The sequence below is a fragment of the Jaculus jaculus genome, chromosome 2 (assembly GCF_020740685.1).
Source record: "Jaculus jaculus isolate mJacJac1 chromosome 2, mJacJac1.mat.Y.cur, whole genome shotgun sequence".
NCBI classification, from domain to species: Eukaryota; Metazoa; Chordata; class Mammalia; order Rodentia; family Dipodidae; genus Jaculus; species Jaculus jaculus.
Genome location: NC_059103.1, coordinates 138,526,582 through 138,551,952, shown reverse-complemented (window position 1 = coordinate 138,551,952; position 25,371 = coordinate 138,526,582). Strand labels below are relative to the sequence as shown.

The 25,371-nt window shown below is 37.5% G+C and overlaps 1 protein-coding gene and 1 non-coding gene across 3 annotated transcripts in view; one reads left to right on the top strand and one right to left on the bottom strand.

Annotated features, from left to right (window-relative positions):
• Prex2 (phosphatidylinositol-3,4,5-trisphosphate dependent Rac exchange factor 2) overlaps nucleotides 1–25,371 on the bottom strand; it is a 318,249-nt gene that overhangs the window by 40,894 nt on the left and 251,984 nt on the right. For both annotated transcript variants that reach the window (XM_045143485.1, XM_045143486.1), the window contains 2 exons: nucleotides 6,888–6,954; nucleotides 6,205–6,395 (listed from right to left, as the gene is read on the bottom strand). In XM_045143485.1, coding sequence (XP_044999420.1) covers nucleotides 6,205–6,395; nucleotides 6,888–6,954 — 258 coding nt within the window. The remainder of the gene's footprint in view (nucleotides 1–6,204; nucleotides 6,396–6,887; nucleotides 6,955–25,371) is intronic.
• On the top strand, nucleotides 8,316–8,446 carry LOC123459152. The gene has a single exon (XR_006636060.1). It is a non-coding gene; the product is annotated as a small nucleolar RNA SNORA33 (small nucleolar RNA).

Genomic DNA, 25,371 nt, shown 5'->3' with positions numbered 1-25,371 from the left:
AGCCTTACATTAGATAATGTATGCAGATAACAGCTAACCAAACATTCATTAGGTTCATCGCTATGTGTTTTAACAGTGGCATTAGGTTGATCCGGTGTATACTGTGTCCTTTCCCACAACTGTGTCAGTTCTTCACGAAGAGAGTTATGATGCAGCTGGAAAGGGTGCTGCTGAAACCCCGACGCAGTGAGGTCCAAGTGATGGTGCCACTAACCTACTGCTGGGTGACAGAAAGCCAGATCTTTTAGTTAAAAATGGAGGACCTCCTGAAGAGATTTAATATCACCAGAAGTCACGAAGACAAAAAGAAATGCTTATGTCCAAAGTAATCTGATGAACACCACAGGCTCTTCAGAGTCATAAAACTTGCATTCAAATTACCTACTGTCTGCTCACATAGCCACACCAAAGCTGTGAATCATAGACAACCTACCAGTAAAAAACTACAGTGAAAAGAATATGAAGACAGGCTGGAGAGATGGCGTAGCAGTTAAGGTACTTACCTGTGCAGCCTAAGAAGCCAGATTCAATTCCCCAGAACCCATGTAAGCCAGATGCACACGGTAGCACATGAATCTGGAGTTCATTTGCAGTGGCTAGAGGCCCTGCTGTACCCATTCTCTATCTCTCTCCCTCTCTAATAAAGAAATAACATTTTAAAAAAGAGCAAGAAGACAATAGCTCATTGGAACAAGTTCTTAGAAAACCTATGATACCAAATATCTTTCCTTCACTAGGAATTTTCTAACATATACTGCATGTATCCATTTAGAGATACCCTAAAACTTCCTTTACCCTAGTTCCCAATGAGCAAGAGAGCAGATACCAAGGCAAAGGAAGTGAAGTCTTTGTTTTTGTACTAAGTGACACATATTTTGGGGGGTTTTATAACCTCTGGAGGATGTTGATTTATACTGGTCAAAGGAAAATCATTTGGCTATTAAGCAGGGCTAAGAATAAAGAACCTAAACAGATAAAATGCCACACTGAATAGAAGGATACTGCAAAAAGAAATGAAAGGGAACTTCAGAAATCCCCATAGTGAGCTTCTTAACTGCCTGCAAGAAATAACCGGCACAGACACAAACAAGCTTGAAAAGCCACGGGGTTGATTCAATACCTTTAGCAGGTTTTAGTTGGAAAAAAGAAAACAAACATGAAGCAAAAATAACTATGTCTATAAGGCATGCATATACATAATAAAAACCTATGTGTCTGTTGGTAAATGAATTCAATAGACACCAAGTGCTTTCATTTGCTAATGAAGAAGTATAAATTAAAACATTACAGAAATATAATTGTAAGGAAGCACAGGGTAGAATGAGCCAAAGAACACAGATGGATTCCACTTTCCTGTGCACACCAGGGAAGGACTGCCACACGGCTCTCCACATTACTGGTTCTATTATACTTGAGAGCAATTCTTTTGGGAACCCAAATGACAATGTTTTAATCAAGAATATTTAAATTATGCAGCACAGTAATTCTAACTAGATGTATTTTAACTTTCTTTTAGCCTAAGAAACAGCAACAGAAAACACTTCTGCTCCAGTGTTATGTGCAGTGGAACGAGAGGAGCAGTCAGTAAACTAAGTGTTCAGAAAATGGAGGTAGGCTCGGTGGTTGCAATATGATATAGAAAACTTATAATAACTGGGTGCAGCACACAGTGTAGCATGCAGCTGCTCAAGGAAAGTAGTTCTGTCTTCTTGTTCTGAAAAGCCAATCTGATTAAAGTGACTTCAAATTTTAAAAAAGGAAAATATAATATAAAAATATTACATAGTGAATATATATAACAACAAAATCAATCTCATTCCCTTTTGTGCTTCTATGACAGAATACCCAAGATAGGGTAAGTGTTAAAGAACAGAAATTTATTTGTTAAAACTGAGACTCAGAAATTCAAGGCCAAGAAGCCCTCATGTGGTAAGCACCATTCTTGCTATCTTATCTCATACTGAAAAGTAGATGGGAAAACAGACCAGAGCACAAAAGGGCCCAAGCTCATTATTATAACAACCCATGCTGATGATAGCTAAGCCATTCACATGATAATTCACAAGGGCAGAGCTCCTATGAGATTTAATCACAACTTAGCAAGACATTATATGTACTTATAAAGCAATGTACAAATGTGTATTATTTGACAGAAATTATGAGATGATGTAAAATGGAAATGAAAGGGAGGTAGGACAGAAGAAAATTTTAGAAAAGTAATTCTATTATGAAACCACCTTTAAATCATGTTTATTCTTCTTAAAAGGCGGAAGCTTGATCTTAACAGGAGACTATCGTTCTCCTCCACTACTCAAGGGCAGTGAAGATCTTAAACATCAGTGAATGGATGAGAGCATAGATTAAAGTTGAGCATGAAATAGAAATGATTACCTTGGGAAAAAAATTTAATAAAAACAAAGCCAGGCTAAGTGATGGAAGATCTAAATAATTCATCTTGATTTTTTTCTCATAATATTATATTCACTATTGGATGCAGCTGTGACATCTGATTCAGGAAGGCATTAAAATATTCACAGATGAATGATAAGTAAATATGCCTTTCCTTTAAAAATCTACATACTCATTTTTGTTGTTGTTTTGAGGAAGGGTCTCACTGTAGTCCAGGCTCACCTGGAATTCACTATATAGTCTCAGGCTGGCCTTGAATTCACAGCGATCCTCCTACCTCTGCCCCCTCCCACGTGCTAGAATTAAAGGCATGTGCCACCACACTGGTTCTCATTCTTATTCTTACAAATATTTTAGACTTTACAAATATTTTAGATCTTGTTTTCTCAATGAAATCATAAAGTACAGTAAATTTAAGAATGTGGATATTAAACACTATTGACCATTTCTCATATTGATTTCAAAAATAAACGATAAAGGTAACATGCAAAAGATTTGATCAACACTGATATTTTTGCTTCTCTTTTGGAACCTGAGGGTAAGACTTCTTGTTTAATGTTTCACACAGGTGTGGATCTGCTTGGCTCCCTCTGTGACAGTATGAATTAGAATTACTAAAGTATTATTTTAGGAACAGCCTTCTGCAGAATTTTAGATTCCAAGGTAAATTAGCACACATTTTATCGTCATGAAAAAAATAAAGCCTTCACTGAAAAATTAAAGATTATGTGACATTCCCGTGTTATTCTTCATAATATAAAAATGAAATTTGACTGTCAAGTAGTTTTAACTTTAAATTCAATACACATCATAGGGCATTTGTTGCCTATAATTTCTATTTATGAGAGAAAGAGAGAGAGAGAGAGAGAGAGAGAGAGAGAGAGAGAGAGAGAATGTGTGCTCTAGAGCCTTCAGCCACTGCAAACAAACTACAGACATGTGTACCCCATGTGGGCATGTGCAACTTTGCATGCTTGCATCAATGTGTGTCTGGCTTAGGTGGGACCTGAAGATTTAACATGAGTTCTTAGGCTTTGCAGGCAGGCATCTAAACCACTAAGCCATTTTTCCCAGCCCTGTTGCCTATATTTTTAAATGTCTTCTTAAGTGAATTACCCAAGCCTCTATGTATTGCGAATTATAGAAATGGAGAAAGTCACACTATTTTAAAATTTCAGAGTTACTTATGATGCTATCACAGGACCAGTGGATACAGTAACTATACAGTAGTTGTGTAATGTTGACCCGTATCTCATACAATGCTTATCAAATTCTAGAATTGTTCATAGAATGCTTGTGAAAGCAATTTGGGCAATTAGGTCCTGGTTTCTTTCTTTTTTTTTTTTTTTTTTTTTTTTTGGTTTTTCAAGGTAGGGTCTCACTCTAGCCCCGGCTGACGTGGAATTCACTATGAAGACTCAGGGTGGCCTTGAACTCACAGCAATCCTCCTATCTCTGCCTCCCAAGTGCTGGGATTAAAGGCATGCGCCCTACGCCTGGCCTGGTTTCTAATTTTGAATAGCAGAGTCCATGTAATTAATTTTCAATAAATTGAAATAGAGGTAAGAGTATATGTTTGTAGGTTCAAAGGTGGAAATGTCCATTTGTTATAGTATATCTAATCTTTAAAACAATTTTTTGAGAGAGAAAGAGAGGGAAAGAGGCAGGCAGGCAGGCAGACAGACATACAGACAGACACACAAACACACGCACACACAAACACACAGAGAGAGAGAGAGAGAGAGGAGGAATGGGGGCATCTGGGTCTCCAGCCAATGCAAACAAACTCCAGATGCATGCATTACCTTGTGCATCTGGCTTACATGAGTCCTAGGGAATCAAACTGAGGTACTTTGGCTTTGCAGGCAAATGCCTTAACTGCTAAGCCATCTCTCCAGCCCATATCTAATCTTTTGATAACTATAATTGTGACCTAAAGTAAAACAAGGATGCATATAATCAAGGTGAGGGCATCTCATTGGAGCCACCATGGAAATCTTGCTATTCCTTCACTGCAGTAGGAACATTACCACTGGAGGCTATTCCGCTTCTCCTGATAGTTGGAAGGCTTGCTTTCTGAGACAAGTAGACAAATCACTCATTCACTCCATATAGGTCTCAGTGAAATTTCTCCAGCCTCTCAGAAAGTGTACCTTCCTTCTCATTGCTTCTGTAATTTGTATACTCTGACAGCCACATAACATGTTCACTTATTTAGTTCATCATCTTTTGCTCCCCAGTGTCATATAAAACATATGAAATGGGGAGTTTATTTCATCAACGCAGTAACCCCAACACCAATAGCAATGCAATCACATACTTAGTGCTCAGTGAACATCAGCAGAATGATTAATGAATGGGAGCAGACAATGAACAACAGGTTATCAAAAGGTAGAAGAACAGGTTATCAAAAGGTAGAAAACATGTCCATGTCTCTGTTAGTAAAAAGATCACAAACATTTCATCCATTCAGTTTCACATAATATTGTCAATGAAATTCATTATTAAGTTGACAATAAAGTGAAATGTACCCAGTCATGAAAATGGAAAAAATTTTTTTTTCTTTCACAGAAATAGTCTTGTGATGATCCTTCAGCATGATCTCACTACACAGAGCTTCAAAACTACAGGGTGGTCATAACAAGTCAAATAGAATACCACAGATGTCACCCTGAATGGTCTTTCTCCTCTTTCTATATGTACAACCTCATACATTGCACCCAATTCAAGCATCACCTCCACAGAGTGGTCCAGATCTAACCACCTGAAAGTTCTGTTTCCCTCTAAAACTTCTTTTAGTCTTACTTCTCATAAATTTGTGTGTGTGTGTGTGTGTGTGTGTGTGTGTGTGTGTGACTTTTATCATTATTACTTTCATGATTACTGTTGTGTTGGATTTTTTTGTTTGTGCTTCATGCTTTATCTCCAGCATGAACATCCACTCTGCACTGACTACAATTTCCATTGTGGATTGAGCACCAAATAAATAAGCAACCACATGCCCTAGTACCAAGAAGAATTAAGTCCAATAACAGAGACCAGCTCCCTGGTTAAAATGGCATAAAAATGACATTAAATTCTACCCTTTTATTTCCATCTGTAAGATTTCGCTTCCTCAAGGACTCAAGAGGCGAGAGAAAAGGACCAGGTGACTGTGAAGAGAACTGCAATGGGATTTCCCTCTGGAGTCCAAGTCTGAGGGAGCTCAGGGATCATCCACCTGCCATGGCTGCCCCAGACAGCTCAGCTGTTAAGACAGACTGCCTGAACGGAGCCATTCAAAATTTCTCCCTGCATACTCATGAATAGTGTCTCGTTTAAATGCCTTGACCATCATTATGCTCACTGTACGAGGAAGGCAGAACCAACCCCAAGGAGGAGCTGGCTCATAGCATATGGGCTCTGGGGATGCTAAGCCATGGAACAAAGAAACGTCTGTTAGGCACCCTGAGAAGTGTCATTGGACTAGTGGAGTTCAGCTCCTGCTAAGAAAGTTCCCACAGTGAACAAAAAAGAAGTACAGTTTGTACCTAAAACACCAATATAGCACTAAGAATGCAAAAGCAGTAAGGATACGGCCACCATGGCATAACCATACAACTGCATTCGTTGATTTAACCGAAGTCACTAGCAACAGATGGATCCGAGCAAGTAGAAAACCCAATTTACACTCCAAATGCACCTGAGTCCTTGGAATGTTTCTAGCTTTAAATCCATCTAGACAAAATACACAAAAGAACCAGCACACAGAGTGTGACACAAGAAAGGCTTGAGCTGGATGGGAGGTTCACATACCGATGCACACCACTGCTGCACATGATGACGTGGCAGGCGCCCAGCCTGTCGCACAGCTCAGAGGAAACAGACAGCAGTCCAACTCCAGAGGCACTGCAAGCTGTGTTGGCACAGGCAGCTGTGCGTTTGGATCTGATGAACGAGGCCACCAGCCGGTAAAGTTCATCCAAAGCATTGAGAGGTCTCATTAGCTATAGAAGAAAGGGAGGAGCAGAAAATTCAGCACATTTAAGTGTCTTATAACTCACAGTTGTCACAGCTTCCAAATGAATGGAACAAGATGTCATTTCCTCACAGAGGTGACAGTGCTGGATGTGACAATAATCATAGTAGCCACTGTTGAAGAACAGGGCTGGAGAGATTGTTCAGTGGTTAAAGCACTTGCCTGCAAAGTCAAAGGATCCTGGTTCAATTCCACAGGACACACATAAGCTGGATGCACAAGGTGGCACGTGCATCTGAAGTTTGTTTGCAGTGGCTGGAGACCCTGGAGTGACCAGTGACCATTCTCCTTCTATCTGCCCCCTCTCTCTCTTTCAAATAAATAAATAAATAAATAAATAAATAAATAAACAAACAAATAAAAAAAATATTTTTTTCTGAAAAGAAAAAAATAAGAAGAGCAGGGAAACTGAGGGAGGCATGCAGCAACACAATCAAATGTAATCTACTTGTTGTCTTACCTTATCTATATAAGCAGCTTTGGATGTAGAGTTAGGTGGGGAGTTTGACTTGTCCAAATACAATGCCCTGTAATAATTCAAGAAAATTATCATTTGATGCCTGAAAAAAAGAAGTTTAACATGCATGAAAATATTCAACTGCCACAAACTTAAAAAATAATTATTTATTTCTTTGAGAGAAAGACAGAGAGAGAAAGAGAGAGAGCTGGCACACCAGGGCCTCCAGCCACTGCAAATGAATTCCAGACTACTTTGTGTATCTGGCTTACACGGGTTGTGGGGAACTGAGCATGTATTTTTAGGCTTTGTAGGCAAGGGCCTTAGCCACTAAACCATCTCTCCAGTTCTGTCACCCACTTACGTTTAATGAAAAGTGAATTTAAAAAGGCACCGAATGCCAGATATAGTCGCATATGCCTTTAATCTCAGCACTTAGGAGGCAGAGGTAGGAGAACTGCTGTGAATTCAAGGCTACCCTGAGACTACATAGTGAATTCCAGGTCATCCTGGGCTAAAGAGAGACTCTATCTTGAAAAACAAAACAAACAAACAGACAAACAAGCACTGAACAGTAGGGTGGCTATGACTGCCATCATATGCCACCAACAGCTCCAAGCTCCCTCACATAGCATGTGGCCTTAGTGAAGTCATTCAACTTTTCTATGCTCAATTATATAATTTGGGCATATACAGATATCTACTTCATAAGTCTGCAAAGAAGAAGAAATGAGTTCATGAAGAAAAAAAAGCTTAGAACAGTACAAAGAAAGCAATGATTGTTTTTATTTATTCCTTTTATTTTAGAGAGAGAGAGAGAAAAAAAAAAAAAACAGAGAGAGAAAATGGGCATGCCAGGGTCTCAGCCAATGCAATCAAACTCAGATACTTGTGCCACCTAATGGGCAAGTGCGACCGTGCACTTGCCTCACCTTTGTGCATCTGGCTTACGTAGGATCTGGGGAGTCAAATATGGGGCCTTAGGCTTCGCAGGCAAGCACCTTAACCACTAAGCCATTCTCCACCCTTATTATTTTTTTTAATATTTGCAATAATATTATATTAGGAATGGAAGAAATACATTGTGGCTAATGTAGAACATTATTGAGATTTGACTTACTGTGAAAATGTAATATGACACTAATATTTTTATTTTAAATCAAATTGAGCTGCCCATTTAGGAACAAAGTTATGCTCAGACTGGAAGTTGAAACTTGTCACTAGGATGCACGATGCTAGCACCTACTCTGATGTGCTTAGTCATACGCGAGGGGACTGTAACAATCTACAGAAGGTGTTACTGCTGGACTTTGTTTACAGCCCACAACTAAACAAAAATTCTATGAAGTCACTTATGAACTTATAATACATTTAAGTTTTTGATATAGAATATACTTTGGTAAACACCTATTACATAAAATTTACCATTTTAAGCCAAACAATCAGCCCACTTATCTGAATGTGTTTCTGCAGAAATGTAGAGAAAGCCGGTAATAGTGATGCCATGTAATGAGCCTTAAGGAAAACTGAGATCATTAAGGTCCCTAAAAATGGCTAGAATACCGTAATGTTGAAGCATTTTCACAAGACTTAATTGAAATTTTAATGTAACTTGTTCTAAGTTTAATGAAAACTGAGTTAATAAATTGCAAAGAAAATTACCATTTAATCAATTCTTGGTGTATATTTCAATGGCAATAAAAACATCTGCACTAACCATCTGATTATCTATTTTTGTTGAAGTGAAAAAATTTACAAGATGTGAACATTTAGTATTAACATAACAAAACCTTTACAGTCATGGCATGGCCATTCAACTCATGAACTTGCATTATGTAGTCATCTGCACATGATTGGGTCCAACAACATTCTACAGCGGGTGGAGGAGGGGCTCATAAGGTACCTCTCAGGAGCTATTGGCTGTAAGTGGTTGCTGGGGAAGGGGGAAAGAGTCTCTTCAGTGGTGTAGCCACTTGTAAGTTGTTCATGCTCCAGTAAATGATCCCATACATATGCTCACAGAAGTCACAATTAAACACACACACACACACACACACACACACACACACACACACGTGACATCAAAGTAGATGGACCAGCTGGGAAAAAGGAGTCCAGAAGGAGTAGATGCAGGGAACATGCTAGATAATATGGAGATAATTGTGATCAAAATACATTATATACATGTAGTAAATGTGTCCAGTAATAAATGAATTAACTTTTACAAAGTAAGTCTCATGGTATCAGATGAGTTTTCATATTAAATATTCTAATACAAGCTGATTAGATTGATTTTTCAAAGGAAATTTCAGGATCAGTACTGGCTAAGTGTTATCATATTAATGGGCAGTTATGGGAAAATGAGGGAGAGAGAACTCTGTGTTCACTGTCCTTTTTTATCCCATTTAACACAGACACAGACACACACACACACACACAAACACACACACACACACACACATGCATTCATGGATGGTGGCATTTCCCATCATTATTAGTAGTGCTGTTTGTTTCTTTGTCTTTTTAAGGTAAGATGACATGAATGAATGAGGCTTAACAGCTAGATTAGAAAAGAGCTGTGGTGGTTAATCTCTGCTTGTCAACTTGACAGGAAACAAATATTTTCTGTAAGGAGCTTTCGAGATTATATTAGTTGAATGGGGAGGAACCACCTTAACTGTGGGCAGGATCATCACTTGGTCTGGATGCCTGGACTTCACATAAAGGAGAAAACCAGCTGGGCATTCAGCATTCATCACTCTGCTCCTTCCTCCCTGCTGAAAAGATAATGTGATGCCCGTCCCCAGCTCCTGCCATCCTTTCCCCACTGTGCTGGACTACCTCTCAGAATTGTACACTGATATAACTGCTTCCTTCCTTAAGCTGCTTGCAGCCAGGTAGCTTATCCCAGTAACGAGAAAGTAACTGATTCAAGTATTAACTTTATGAGTTTTCACAGTGAAAATTATGTTTACCTTATTGAGATTGTATTTCTTATTCTCTAAAATACAGAATATTCTCCTCTTTCAAAGAAATTATCAGTAATTCAGCATTCAAGTTTGGTTCTGCAGTCTGACCTACTTAGATTGACTTCTAGGTACCACCTGTAATTTCCTCAGACTGAATCTCATAGTCCTCATTGCCCTGGGCACATATGTTGCCAGGTGTATGGGTGTGACCCAGTGCCAGAAGACTTCTGGTTCCCGATGATTGGGTTACAGTAATATGAACCACAAACATCTATCAAAATGCCAGGAAAATACATTGTGGTTTACATGGAGAATAATTACCTATGATAACCACTAGATCAAAAGTTAAGTCAAAGGAGTTTGTACAGTTATTTTTTCCAACATTTTCTTCCTTATCAGAAAGAGATAACAATAATTAAAAAGGAATGCTATTCTCAAAAAAAGGAAATAAAGCATGAATCATGTGATGTACAAAACCTGCATTTGAACTGAATAAGGTGAGAGTGAATGAGCAACTGAGGACATATTTTCAGTTACTTTTTAAAAATATTTTTGTTTATTTATTTTTATTTATTTATTTGACAGCAACAGAGAGAGAGAGAGAGAGAGAGAGAGAGAGGGAGGATGGGTGCGCCAGGGCCTCCAGCCACTGCAAACGAACTCTAGACATGTGTGCCCCCTTGTGCATTTGGCTAACGTGGGTCCTGGGGAATCGAACCTGGTTCCTTTGGTTTTGCAGGCAAACACCTTAACCACTAAGCCATCCCTCCAGCCCCAGCACCTGCTTTTAATTTGAAGGGCAAGCGTGTGTGTGCGCTTGTGTGTGTTTTCTGATAGTTAAGGTTTTCTTTTAACTTTCTGTTCTCAAGTTTAACAACAATGCTTAGGCACAGATCCAGATAACCAGATAGGTTCCCAGATTATATTTGTAACATGAGAAATTTTGTTCATAATTCTAAAAAAAAATTCCAGGTATTAATTTCAGTCCACGATTGTTCCTATTTTCTTTTTCTTCTGGAACTTGCATTAGACATATGCTCACATCTCTTCTAGTATTCTCTCCTTTTCTCCCTCCTCTCTCTCTCTCAAATATCTTCTTTTCTTATATTAATTTTGGGCGTTTTTTTCAGTAATAACTTTCAAATGTGTAACTCTATCTTCATATCAACTGTGAAACTTAACATTTATTAGAATTTTAGTCCAATAATTATCCTTTTATTTCCAAGATTTCTGTCTATTCTTATTTTATTTCTGCCATTAGAAGATTGACATACCACTAGAATGCAACATATCTTTTAGCCTGCATGGCTGATGAGTTTATGTTTGCTCATTGCTGTATGGCTAGCACTTGTGATAATGTCATCTCAACAAATACTTAAAAATAAATAATAGTTGGATAATTATTTTTGTTTTTGTCTTTATGGCTGGCATTCATTTCTTTATACTTTAAAAACCCATGTATGTATGTATGTATGTATGTATGTGTATATATATATATATATATATATATATATATATATATATATATATATAGACACACAGATATATTTTCTAGGTTGTTTCACTATATCAAATTCTTCTAGGACATGTTTATTTCCAATGGGCAGTTTGGCTGTCTTTTGTATATTAGGTTTTCTCATGGGTCCAGGGTTCTGTTTTGTAAGCTCACTTGAAGTGAGAACTTTTTAATTTTATTTTACTTATTTTTTATACAATTCCATTATTAACTACATTCTCATTTTCTCTTGAACATGGCTTTTAACTCATTTTGTGCCAAGAACTATACAGCTACCTTCTTTCACATCCAACTTCTGAGTATGACATTGTGTGGACATCCAGATAATAAGTCACATGCTGACACTGGCCCAGTTCCTAGCTTACAGGGCCTGCGGGCGTCCTCCTGCCATCTTCATACCTGAGTATCACAAAAGTCACTCTCTCAAACACTAGTGTGCAGCAGATTTTTCTTTATGTCACAGTTTCAGCTGGTGGGCTAGCTCTGGATTTCTACACAGTGTAGCTTCTCTCTGATCTCCGAGTGCCCTACAGAAACTTCCCCAGCCCCTTCTGCTTATCTCTTGAGCCCAGCAGGTCCAGTTCAGCCTTTCTCATCACTTGTCCCTCAAATCTATTTGTGGGCCACAGAGATGAAGAGAGCAACACTGTGACTTGTATATGATCTGTCCACATTAGGAAAGAATTTTAAGCTCTTGGAGTCTCTTTTTGATCATTCTAATGGCTATTAAAATGATTTTATGTGTAGATGGCATGTTGATAAGTAAATCAATATGTAGGATGAGCTCAGTACAATAAGAAATTGAACTCATCCAATAGACAATAATCACAGTAAGAGGACACAGTGGCACAAATGATTTGGAGAAATGGTATTAAAGAAAAAACACTCATATTTCATAAAGAAAAAGAAGTTACAGAAACAACATAGAGTGAAAGAATGAGTCCACATCAAAAGAGACTGTTTAGAAACCATCTTATTTTTGTTAATTGCTATACAGTAATACTGAAATAAAAAAATAGTGGATGACAGAAATTCACCCAAAATATTCTTAGAAGATACCACCAATCGAGTTAAATATTTCACATATTTCTTGTGCCAAATATTAGCAATTCTTAATTCATGATGGATAGCAAGTGAATAATTAATTATCAAAAATCATCAATTGGTAATTATGGCAGCTAATAAAACTATTTAACTAATATTAGCAATATATTATGCAATATCACAATACACTAGTAAAATCCAAAGAAAGTATAGCTAATTTAGTATTCCTATATACATAGTCCACATATTTGTAATCCCAATGATGTGTTAAAATTAGAATTTTAGACTTAATGCAAAAACTAATTTTAGAAATTCCTCATGAGATAAAAGATTGTTCAGCCAGATATTTTACTGGTTGTAAGGTTAACAGGTATCCACTGAATCTCAAAATCATTCAGAAGATGACAAGGCGTGTATAAGAAATAAGTTCCTAATGCACTCTCCTTAATTATGGAAGTCCTGCAATGCCCCTTAATCAAATTTTATGAGAAAAGTTAATGGGAAAATTGGATTAATGCCAAGACTGATGGCAGTTTCTGATGCTTCCGAGGTCAGGAAGAATGAAGTCATGGTCCTGCGTCTGAATATAGATCATTGTCTTAAGAATATTTTGAAAGTGCTGTTGCTGTTTCTTGAGGGCTGAACAGCGAATTACCTTTCCTCCTGGCATATATCAGCATTCAACAGCTCGGCTTTGTAAATCAACTATGTCAGATAAAATGAATAGATTTTGACATTATTCTTTTGCTTAATCCTTACAGGATAAAATACTAATGAAAGAGGTGGCAGTAAGGTTGGATAAGTAGTGACATAAATATATCTAAGTCAAAGAGCTGCAGTAACAGTAATGCCGGCATGTCCTGCTTACCATCTAATAGTGAAGGCAAGTACTTGAGCGTTTGTAATGCCAGGGAGGTTATTAGAAGTGCAGATTCCTAACAGAAGGAAAGTCACAAAGTAAAGCCTAAGAATTGGACTTGGATGTGATTCCAAAAGGTCAAAAATGGTAAGCAACATTTAAAGTGAAAGCTTCATTGACAACAACAGGACAGACATGCAAGAGATATAATAATCAAGTTGTCCAGAGTGGGCTCTTGGACGGGTATGAGAGAGAATGATGAGTAGATTTGTGTCCTGAAGAAATTAAACTCTAACGTAAATAAATTGTAATTAATCTGTTGAGTGGTGAAAAGGGCTACAAACAAATACTGTCTAAAAGCTGCAGCAAAAACAAAAAGGAAGAAATACTAGACTGATAAAATATGGAAATTTACAGCTGCAAATGATCCTAGAAATGAAAAGAATCATTCTGTATTCACAAGTCTGCTTATTTGTAAGCTGCAATAGTGGAAAGATGAAATAATTTTTTGCCATGAGGGGAGGAAAACAAGTTTGGACACAATGAGATTTATTCATGCCATTACACAAGTTCATGTACCAATTTAGGAATGACTTGGAAGAGAGGGCGGAAAGAATGTCAGAGTCACATGTTGGGTCATGATAGGCAGAGACATTTATTGTACCAATAACTGTGGCAAACTCCACAATGCACAACCCATTTACATCAACAAGGAGGGGCCATTGGGAGGGGTAGGTCATGGATGAGCCTTAAAAATGGTACCAAACTGCCTGTATTTGCTGAAAAGAAAACTAATAAATTTTTTAAAAAGTGAATTCCCAAGTAGGTTAACAGTCAGTATTTGAACTCAGTAAGACCAGGATTGTGTTTGAGAGATTACCAGTTTAACAATAAGGGAAGACATTACAACTCTTTTCCTCATTGGAAAGAGTTAAATCAATTTATTATTATTATTTGTCTTGAGAGGTACACAGAAGTTAAATCAGTGACAAAATTGGCATTCTTTTCATTTGTCCAACTTTCTTCATCTGTTCTTTAGGATGTTGGAGGAGACGCAACTTCTAGGAGAGATGAATGAGATAAGAGCATCTGCTGTTTTATAAATTAAAAGGAAGGAGCGTTTCCATCCAGCTCTGTGCTATTTTCTGGCTTCTCTGGGTCACTGCTTATGATATCATCACTGTATTTGCAGAAATTTTTCACGTGATCAAACATATATATACCTTTCCTATCTGATTCCAGAATATTCTGAACTGCAACAAGGTTCTTTTGTGCATTTTAAAAGTATTTTGCAATTTTGTAATTAATCTGTACTTTAAAAAAGAATTGTAATGATAGTTGGACAATTATAGGTAACACCTATATATATATATTATTAAATACGCCACTGTTACAGTGGCCAACCAGTTGAGTTTAGAAGTGAGTATTTTAGGATTATCATTTTCAAATTGTATTTGACTGTCATAGCACTTAAATTAGGGGAAGTTTTTTCTAGAACATCTTATTAAAAGATACTGGTCAATTATATAAATTAAAATTACCAGACAGATTCAGCCTATGGCCATAGATTGTTAAAGAATCTATGTAAACTGGGAGAGTGGAATGCTAAGTTTGTTCCCATCTGCCTTCCATGTCTGTAAGCACAGTGTGGCCTTCTCTGCAACAGATCTTGCTTAAAGTTATACGAACAGAAATTATGAAGTTGACATAAACTTGAAAGCTTCTTGATGCTTTTTGTTTGTCATAGATAGAAACCCGAAAGTCGTAATTGTCACAGAATTGCCTAGGACCAATTTTCACTTCAGTTCTACTTGAAGTTCACTGGAAAATAAACTGCTAGAAGGTAAGAAGACAGAGAGAAGGTGTGACCGCCGAGAAAACTTCCATGTATGTTTGGGTAGACAATGTTTATCTGTCTTCTTTTGTGTCCTGGAAATGTAAGTATACTATCCCCAGTAATGGAGACATACTTCACTATTTCCTACTATGGTGAATAATCTCCTTTCATATGTCTCCTTTCTTATTTCAACATTTTATTTTTGTTTATTTATTTGGGAGAGAGAGAGATATAGAAATAGGCAGAGAGAGAGAAAGGGAGAGAATGGGTGCACCAGGGCCTCCAGCCACTGCAAATGAACTCAAGATGCATGCACCCCCTTGTGCATCTGGCTTACGTGGGTCCTGGGGAGTAGAACCTGGGTCCTTTGGCTTTGTAGGCAAGTGCTTTAGCCACTAAGCAATCTCTCCAGCCCCATATGTCTCCTTTCTGAGAATCTAAAGCGATGACCTAATGGGAGTCATATCTCACCATATGCTTTCCTAATCCTACTTTACCCCACTTTGAGCTTTGTACTTCTTTTCATGAATGTGCTGGGTGTTAGACCTTCTCCCTGCTCCTGCAACATGTGCACATAACCACGGACACCCTCTGCTCTTAGAGTAGTCATGTCATTACTTTCCAATGCATAGCATATCCGCACATTACAGAAGAGAATCTCTGTGGAAATGGAGAGAAAAAGGAGCAAAATCTTTTAAAGTAGCAAAGCCTTTATAAATAATGTTTAACTGCATCACATGAAAACATCTCACAGTGGCCTTCATGGCCCCATATTCAGCCGCATAACCATACTGAGGAGGGCCCCAAGGGAAACAAGAGCTGGGGCGAGGGGTAAAATTGTATAACTTGTTATAATATATACATTTATAATAAAATTTGGAAGCAGGGGACATTCCTACATGATAACAACCAGTCCAACATGATGTACACACATGTGCAATAGTGGCACAAAGCCTAGGTGGGTAACCAATGGCTCTCAGATTGGCTGTGATATCTGCTCAGCAGAATAATACCCATAACTGGAAGTGAGAACCAAGTCAGTATCCTGTGGAGACCAAAATCGTGATCTTCAATAATAAGCTCACACTAGTCTTTGATCAAAAGTGAGGCTATTCCCATCAAAATCTGTCTAGATTCACAATGTTTATCCCCTTTAACCTGTGCTGATCTTACTCACTATTGGAGAATCCCTTTTTCTTTTTCAGAAAGCAACAAGAACTGAGGACAACCAAAATCTGACAACAAGAAGGGAACAGATAGCTGACTCCCTGGCAAGAGAGAGACCACCCCTCGCATAGCAGCCAAGGCCCAGGTGAAACCACAGAGGAATTGGTGTAATGGGGAAGAGTGCTGCTTCCATGGCAAGCCTTACAGTGCCAGGGGGATGAAGATGGACACCAGGATACTTACAACGTACCAAAGCGGAAATCCACAAGCTGCTTAAATCTCAACACTAGAGTTAAAACACACCCACCAAGGCTCGGGGAATTTTATGGAAAAAGGGGAAGAAAGAATGTAAGAAGCACAGGTGGGAGTGAATATCCAGAGGCATTGAGCCTCTTACAATGACTGTCTGCTACTCTCACAACTCATAACCCACAACTCTAGGGCAAATTCTAGCAACCCCACTAAGAAGGGCCCTCAGTGGAGTGTAGGCAGGGAAGAGGGAAATGATGGTCACAACACATGATGTATCCATACAAAGTTTCTACTTAATTAAAAAAAAAAACTCAAAATTACCTCATAATACCCAGGAAAAGCATTTTCAGTGGTAGAAGTATTTGTAAAATAATTCTACTGAATTTAATAATTATGTTGGATTATTGTGTATGATAGCTTTATACTTCTCTATCAAACAATAACTTTTGAGGTTTAAAGTATGCCAGTCTTTAAAAAATATGGTTTTCTTATAATACCATAAATAGCAAGGTGGTGGATCTACTATTATTTTCTACCAATTCCTTCTGGGTACCCTTGTTAACTATAGGGTGTTTATGGAACAACTTATGTAATGTCTAGATACGGTTATTTCATTGTCTTTAGTTCCCAAAGTCCAAACTGAAGTTCAACCTCCTCCATCCTATCTCTCTGCACCACACCCTGCTTATTCAGATGCCCCCAAATATTTTCCATGTAAACAAAATTCCCTTCTTTTGGTGAATTTACTCTCACCTTCTGCCTAGAAATTTCTACTGGTACTATGGAACATCTACAGAACATTTACTCTGAAACAAAGTTCTCTAACTCCATCACACTGAGTTTCATACAGTCCACTACTTGCGTTAAATTAAGCATTCTAGGTAGACAGAAAACTTTTCTTACTTTTTAAAAATATATTCATTTTTATTAATTTATTTAAGAGAGAGAGAGGGAGAAGGAGATAGATGGACAGAGAGAGAGAGAGAGAGAGAGAGAGAGAGAGAGAGAGAGAGAGAGAGAGGATGGGTGTGTCACCAGGGCATCTAACCACTGCAAATGAACTCCAGAGGCATGCCAATCTGGCTTACATGGGTACTTGGGGAATCAAATTTGGGTCCTTAGGCTTCATAGGCAAGTGCCTTAACCACTAAGAAATACCTCTAGCCCACCTTTCTTAAATTTCTAATGAGGTGTTTTTGTTTTTTTTTTTTTAAAGTCAGGGTCTTATTCTGTAGCTCAGGCTATCCTAGAACTCACTATGTAACCCAGGCTGGCCACAAACTCACAGCACTCTTTCCATCTCCACCTCCTCACAAATACTTGCATTATCGATGTGAGCTATCATACGTGGTTGAACTTAACTTTATTTCATAAGACCTAGAAATAGAGAACTGGAGTTACCGTACTATGAAATAACTAAATGCATATGATACACTGCAGAGGAAGATGATACTAAATTAGTTAAGATTATAATAATTCTTATTTTTAAAAAAGATTATTAATATGAAGGAGGAATTCTTGCCAATATTGGGCAACTCAACATTGAAATATAATACTTATAGGAAAGCATTTAATCCTAATCAAAACTTAGAATCAGGCTCAAAATGTTTGATAATCTCCGTAACTGACAGCTAAGATCAGGAGAAACAAACAAATAAACAAAATCACAGAATCCATCGTAACATACAGTAGGCACTGTTTCACTACTATTCTACCAGGAAAGGATTAAAAAACAAGATTTTGTTCAGTTCTAAAGAAGAGATTGAAATAAACATGGTTATAAACTATTATACTGAGATTTTAAGGGTCTAATTCTTGTTTTGCACACTTCTACACTAGAAACTATAAAAGCTAAGTTCTCCTTTATCTGAAAAATCTTTGTATTTTCCAGGTAGCACGTCACTCATCTATGGTACAGTGTATTATTTTCATTCTCCACCATAACCTCATTTCTCCAGATTCTCTGTATGTTTAGTCAGTAGCTCTTCCACATATCCCAAGACCCTAGGTATCTCTTTGTTTTGGAATCTACTGTTTTCATCTTAGGGATTTGTTCAGATTCTTCCCTTCATTACCTTGAAATCACCTTGAAGAGAAAGGCAATTTATACAGCTTATCTTGTCACACCATCACTATTCACAACCTGGTGCATAGTCAGTATATTTTATTTGAGCAAATAAATTGATAAACAAACAAATAAATAAATGAGTGAATAATTTCTCAATTACACCAGTTAATGGAAGCTCTAAACCATGTACAAGGATAAAATTCTTTTTTCAAGTAGTATTCTGTAGAAACAAGTATTGAAAATCCTGAATGGTAACTATATTGGTCAAGAAAACAAAACTAAGCATAACCAATTATCTCCTGCTAAAAGGATGTATATATTTTCATTATTTCTTTTATAAGCTATGCTAATAAAAAGACAATAAAATAACTGATGGGGAAAGACAATTTGTCCTATCTTACATTTTCAAAGAGTTTTATTAAAGTTAGCTAAAACAGCATGGTTTTGTCATCATCTTCCAAAGTAGTAAGGCAGGAACAATTCAGAAATGAGTCCACAAATAACTGCAGACATCTGCTTCCTTGAGAAGGGCAGGAGGAAGATAATATGGTCAGAATTAAAGGCACACAGGAACGGGAAGGATGTTCCTAAGAGAATTTGGAGACTGGAAATACAATGAGATCTGTATTAAGCAATTTAAGGCCTACAAACTCCTTTTCGGTAACTTTATTCATGGGAACAGATGTCTAACTAAGGCCAGTCTCACAGCAATATCCAGAAGCAAACATAATCTCCATTGTCAAATTCAACACCACATGCTCAATACCTAGAAAGTTGCTCAGAACAGCTACTTGGGAAGTACATGTGAAACCAAAGATACAGTTCAAGGGCAAAGCAAAAGTCAATAATGACTAGTAATGAACAACCACATGCAACACCACATCTTTTTTTGCAAAGAACTGCAAGTATCAAGTTCATTCTAACTGAAAACAAACAAATCTCCACTGGCCATCCCTACACTCTTCCAAATGTGGTCCAATAACTTCCTCCCTTTGTCAATCAAAATTTCTCTCGAGGAAGCCAACTTGCCAGTCCTACCTTCAACCCTTCACTTATGCCCCTGCCAACCACAGATCTGCTGCTAGACCCATTCTTATCATGGATAATGGTGAGTATTTTGACCAAAGGCAGTGTATTATTTTCTGATTCTCTTGTACCTGATACCCACTTCTTCAAGTTTTCTACTTCCTTAGCTTTTTGGCACTGACCTGGTGCCAAGCATCACTGATGTCCTATTTTCTTGCTGTCTCCCTTCTAGGATTCTGTTTATTATTTTACCCCTCAAACACCTGGTTTCAGAGGTCAGTAGTCTCACTCAGTATTCATCCAAGCCATCTTCATTTCCTCAAAAAGACACAGATATCTTTCCACACCAGGCCTGTGTATTCAGTTACTGTTCATACACATATAGTTCCTAAGTCACACACAATTCCAGGTTATTGGAAAAATAAAATAAGAAATAAAACGGGCCTGAAGAGATTGCTTAGTAGTTAAGGTATTTGCCTGTGAATCCAAAGGACCCAGGCTCAGTTCCCCAGGACCCATGTAAGCCAGATGCACAAGGTAGTGCATGCATCTGGAGTTCATTTGCAGTGGTTGAAGATGCGGCATGCCCATTCTATCTAGCTGCCTTTCTCTCTCTCTCAAATAAATAAAATAAATAAATAAAAATATTTAAAGAAAAAATGGTATTTACTTGCTAAGTGCCAACTGTAATTTGGGAAAGAAAAATAGATAATTATCTTCTTGTGTGAAGAATGATCTACAGCCAGGCACAGTGGCACATGCCTTTAATCCTAGTACTCAGGAGACTGAGATAGAAGGATCACTGTGAGTTCAAGGCCAGCCTGAGATTACCTAGTGAGTTCCAGGTCCAGCTGAGGCTCAACCTAGACAATATATACATATTATTATATATCATATATTATATGATATAAATATTTATATTATGATTATATTAGATATATATGCATATATATACATATATACATATATATATATACATACATATATATATCTACAAAAGTTGAGTAGATTGCTGGAAAACATACTAGTTAGCATGCTGGGTCAAGAAGGTATCAGTTAGCAAAGGAGATTAAAGGCCCTTAAGGCATGAGAAGAATTTAAGAGTGAAAAACAATCTCATTAAGATCATTTAACTAATGTTTGAATAGTTACCTAATTTTCTACAGAGAGCAGAGTAACACAGTAGATATGAACTATGAACAATATTTGAATATACACAGACATATAGATTGATGAAATAAAATGAAAGAGAGGATAAAGAAGACAGACAAGGTGAGGAGGCAGGCACTTTTGAGATAAACTTATCACATATTTCTCATAAATTCTGCTGTGTTGTATTAGGGCAAAGTTAAGTACTAAATGATGTTAAACATAAGAGAATTTTGGTTTTGGGTTTTTTGTTTGTTTGTTTGTTTGTTTTGGTGTTTCAAGATAGGGTCTTACTCTAGCCCAAGCTTCCTGGAATTCACTATGTAGTATCAGGGTGGCCTCAAACTCTTAGTGACTCTGGGATATATTTTCTACACACCCTCCTACTTCATCTCTGCTGCTCCTTACCTCTCCTGGTTCCAGAGTGCCCCTTCTCTACTTCATCTGACACACTGCATCATTTGTCAGTATTGTTTCCAGTTCTTACCTCCCTAGCCTTCCCTCCTCAGTTCATCTCTACCGAGCTTCCTGAGCATCAAGGTACCTATTCTATGGTGGTCACTAAACTTGTTGCTGTAATTATTCTTCTTTAAGATTCAGAACCATCACTGCATCCCCAAGGCTATGTTGTGTCTGCACTTGCACAGAAGTGAATAATAAATGTTCAAGAATCATATGAGGTAGTTCTCCAAGCATGAGAGGAGTGGCTAACAACTTCCCTTCAACACTCACAGGTAGTCTGTGGTAGTTTGAATGGATGCCTCTCAATATATTCAGGATTTCATTAAAGTTTGCAGTTTACATTTCCAGCTACCTGGCTGGAAGAGGTGTCACAGTGGGTGGATTGGATTCTAGGGTCCAGCACTAGGATGTGGGGGTGAATTTGGAATTCCATTCTAAAAATATGCAAATGGTCTGAGCTTTGCCTGGAGGTCCTGAAGTGTGCATGTTTGCTTGTGGTGGCTTTTGGTTTTTCTCTCTACTTGGTTCTGTGAAAGGGGGCCCAGCTTCTTCTGTCATGAAACTTCCCCTGGATCTGTAAGCTTCATTAAATTTTCTTCCTCCCATAAACTATCTGGTCTGGAGGTTCATCCCATCAACCTGAAGCTGACTGCCACAGTCCATACCTTTCTTTAAGGAGTCGAAGTCATACTGAGGCCAGTCAGGAACCTCTTATTTATATCTTGTATCCTGGTTTGCTTGTCCTAATGTTAGACATGTCTAGTCATACAAACATGTGTTAATCATTCATGAGTAGATATTTGGTCAGCAATGTATATACAAAAAAAAATAGATGAAAAGAAGCAAATAAAGACACAGTAAAGCACAAAATGACAGAGCTGTCATAGAGATTCATAAGGAAACAGGAAGAAAAACAGTAATTGACAGGAGGTAAAAAGACCTCACAGGAGTGTGAGGTGAAACTTGAGGTTAAGTAGGAAGTGTCCAGGAGAAAAAGAAAAAAAAAAAAAAGAGTTATTCTGGCTATACATACCAAAAGGGAGACATAATTTGTGCTTGTTTTTCTCCTAATTCACAGACAGAATTTCACAAACTTGAATACACTTCTGATGGAACCTTTCCCTCAGGTGAAGTTAGTTGGTTTTGATAGCCAGGCAGTTCATTTTATTAACACAGTGCTGCATGATCTACCCCAATCATGAGTTTCACTTTCACTATACCCATAGAAACTACCTCCAAGTTAGTGTCATGTCGCTCTCAGCAGCAGCTCTGGGCTCAAGGTAAGTCCTATGACTGGTGTAGAGGTAAAGCTTTGAGAAAATAAGCAGTGTCATCATGCCCCTTCCATGGTACATGCACAAAACCGAAAGCCTGAAATGCCAGCAATAAAGAAACTGAACACAAACAATAGGAAAATCACTCAAAAGAAAAGCTTGACTAAGATGCTTTGACTGTATGTTTTAGACTGATTGTCCTTGCAATCATATTGAAAAGTCAGCAGAATTAAAAATAAAAATTGATCTTGCTTCTCTGTAAGTGTTGAAGTTTTTTTCTCACATAGTTTATTTCCTTAACTGATTCATTGTAGTATGCTTATTTTCTCCTTTACACTTCCAGATCTCATTTATTCTAAAAGAAATTGAACACAAAGTGCTTTGATCTTCTTTACGCTTTAGTGAAAACAAAACATCTTTTCTTCGCTTAACAACAGCATTTCTTAGCATCTGCATAGAAATGATTTGCTTTAATGGATGGCTGAAATATTGGGTAAATTTTTATCTCTTATACTTGTCAGTTCATTCTTATTAACACTTTCACAAAGCAGGGCTTAGCACAAGAATGCCATCATTTATAGTATAGTCATACCAACCTCATGTACTCCCTCTTAACTAAAAAAACTGTATTAAGAATTTCTTAAGGTAAAAGTAAAACAAATTTCAAAATTATAATTTCTCAAGGGCAAATGAATTGCTCTGGATTCAAGCAAGCATGGTCCAGGTGAATAAAATAAGATTACATGCATAAATGTATGTGCAGCTATATTCCAGTCTCAGTAAAGCAATGATGTCAAGAGTTAATAGAATTACAGTACTTTTCAAATAAAAAAGAGATATGGTGCTCTTAGAATGTCACTACAGCTTCAACTTTATCTGATCTCATCTCATGTGGAATTTATGAACCTTGACTATACTGATAAATTTTCTAGAGAGATCTCCAACAGAGTCAGCATCTGTACCCTTCAAGTAGTCTGAAAGTTTCTGAATACAAAGCAAAGTAGACTGGATACTGGAATCAATCCAATAGAATAATAATATCACAAAAGTGTGGGCACGTATTACAATTAGTATTATTTCCAATTAGCAAAACTGTATTTGTGATGCTATGTACCAAACACAGTGGGAGACTAGGACCTGGTTGTCCTTATACTACTGAAGAAGGCTTAAAAATCATCCACGAGCCAAAACAAAACAGGTGTCAAAAAGGAAGCTGCCTAGCCTTAAAGAAACATTAATTACAGCTGGAGCTATAATTGAAGGTATCCTGCAGGAAGATAACTTGCAGATGAAGCCTAAGTAATTACAAAATAATTGCACTCTTGCAAGGTACTGCAGCTGAAGTGTGTCCTGCATGAGGTCTGAGCTACTGAGTTTTGGAGAAACTGAAGGATAAAAGCATGTGAAAAGTCACATATGAATTCTGTTTACAAACCTGTCTCATGCCTATTCTCTTGAATGAACTCAAGCCACCATAATGCCTCACAATATCTCCTTCACCTTTGGATATTATTACATATTCTGCTATGCCTCCTGGAAAATCATTCCTTTCTCTGCATGTTTATCTCCAGCACCTTTCTCCTAACCACTGTCATCCTCACACTGCTTTCAGTTCACAGCTTAGAGGTCTCTTACTCAATTCTTTCTTGAAGCCCTCTGCCATCATCCTAGGGCCATTATGATGAGTTCCCTTTCTGCATGCATGCACAGCACCTTATGCTGTCTCTACACCATTTACCTCATGTGGTTTTATCAATTATTAGTGAGAATTCTAATATTACCAGAACCCACAGACAAAATGCTCTTGGCAGGCAGAATCTTTTTTCATCTGCAGCAATGCTTGGGACATGTAGCGCTGTCCTTGGTACTTTGTAGGCATGCAGAGGCTGTTAAATAAATGTTAATTTCCTACAATTTTACTTTGGTGGAGAATTTTTATTTGTGTGTAATAAATATTTTGTAAGTGGTAGATTATTTCTATGTTTCACGTGTAAGGCAGAAGGCTAGAGAATGCGTAAGCATTACAAATTAATTTGAGCTCTTTATAGACTTGGTTTATTCCCCTGCCATGAGAGAATCACTTCTCATATAACACAAAATTTATAAACCTGAAAATTCTGCATTCTTAGTCTGAAAACAGGAAAATACTGAATGTACACACGTGGTTTACAGTAGTCTTACAGATGTAAAAGTATGGGCACATCTTAAACAAATAAAAACGCCAAAACCAAATTTACTGAAAGAAAAAAATATATAACACTGACTGCTACAGAGAAAGTAAACATGAATCTACAAGGGTTTGCTTAATTTAAAAATGAATCATTCTATCATTTAATTCTATAAGCTTCAGCTTTTATAGATAAATAATAAGAATGAACAGTATTTCTATGATAATATTCTCTCAAATGCACTCAAATATTCTTCCTATTTTGTCCATAGTTTCATTGATTTAATAAGGGTCTCACATATACTCATCAATTGAATGCAAGAGTTTCATGTTAAATGGGATATGGTGTTAGATACATAGCAAAAGAATGGGACTGTGTCTGTGACTTGTGGACAAGGAGGGGAGAAAGAGAAGGGATAAGCCAAAGCCTGCAGCCCTGTACTTTCTCCTGCTGTTCCATAGTGGAACCTAAGATTGTGAACTGCCAGTAATCCATGTCACCTTTCAGAACCCTCTCATGCCAGGACTGCATACTCACTGACATTTTTCCCCCTGTGGAAGTATAGAGGTGATATGTTTCATGAAAATGCTATCCTGAAAATCATCAAAACACACGCTTGTTCTGGCTGTCATTTTTTTAGTTGAAGAAACTATCAAAACTATATGGATCTGGAATGGGTACTTTGTAGTATTTTTA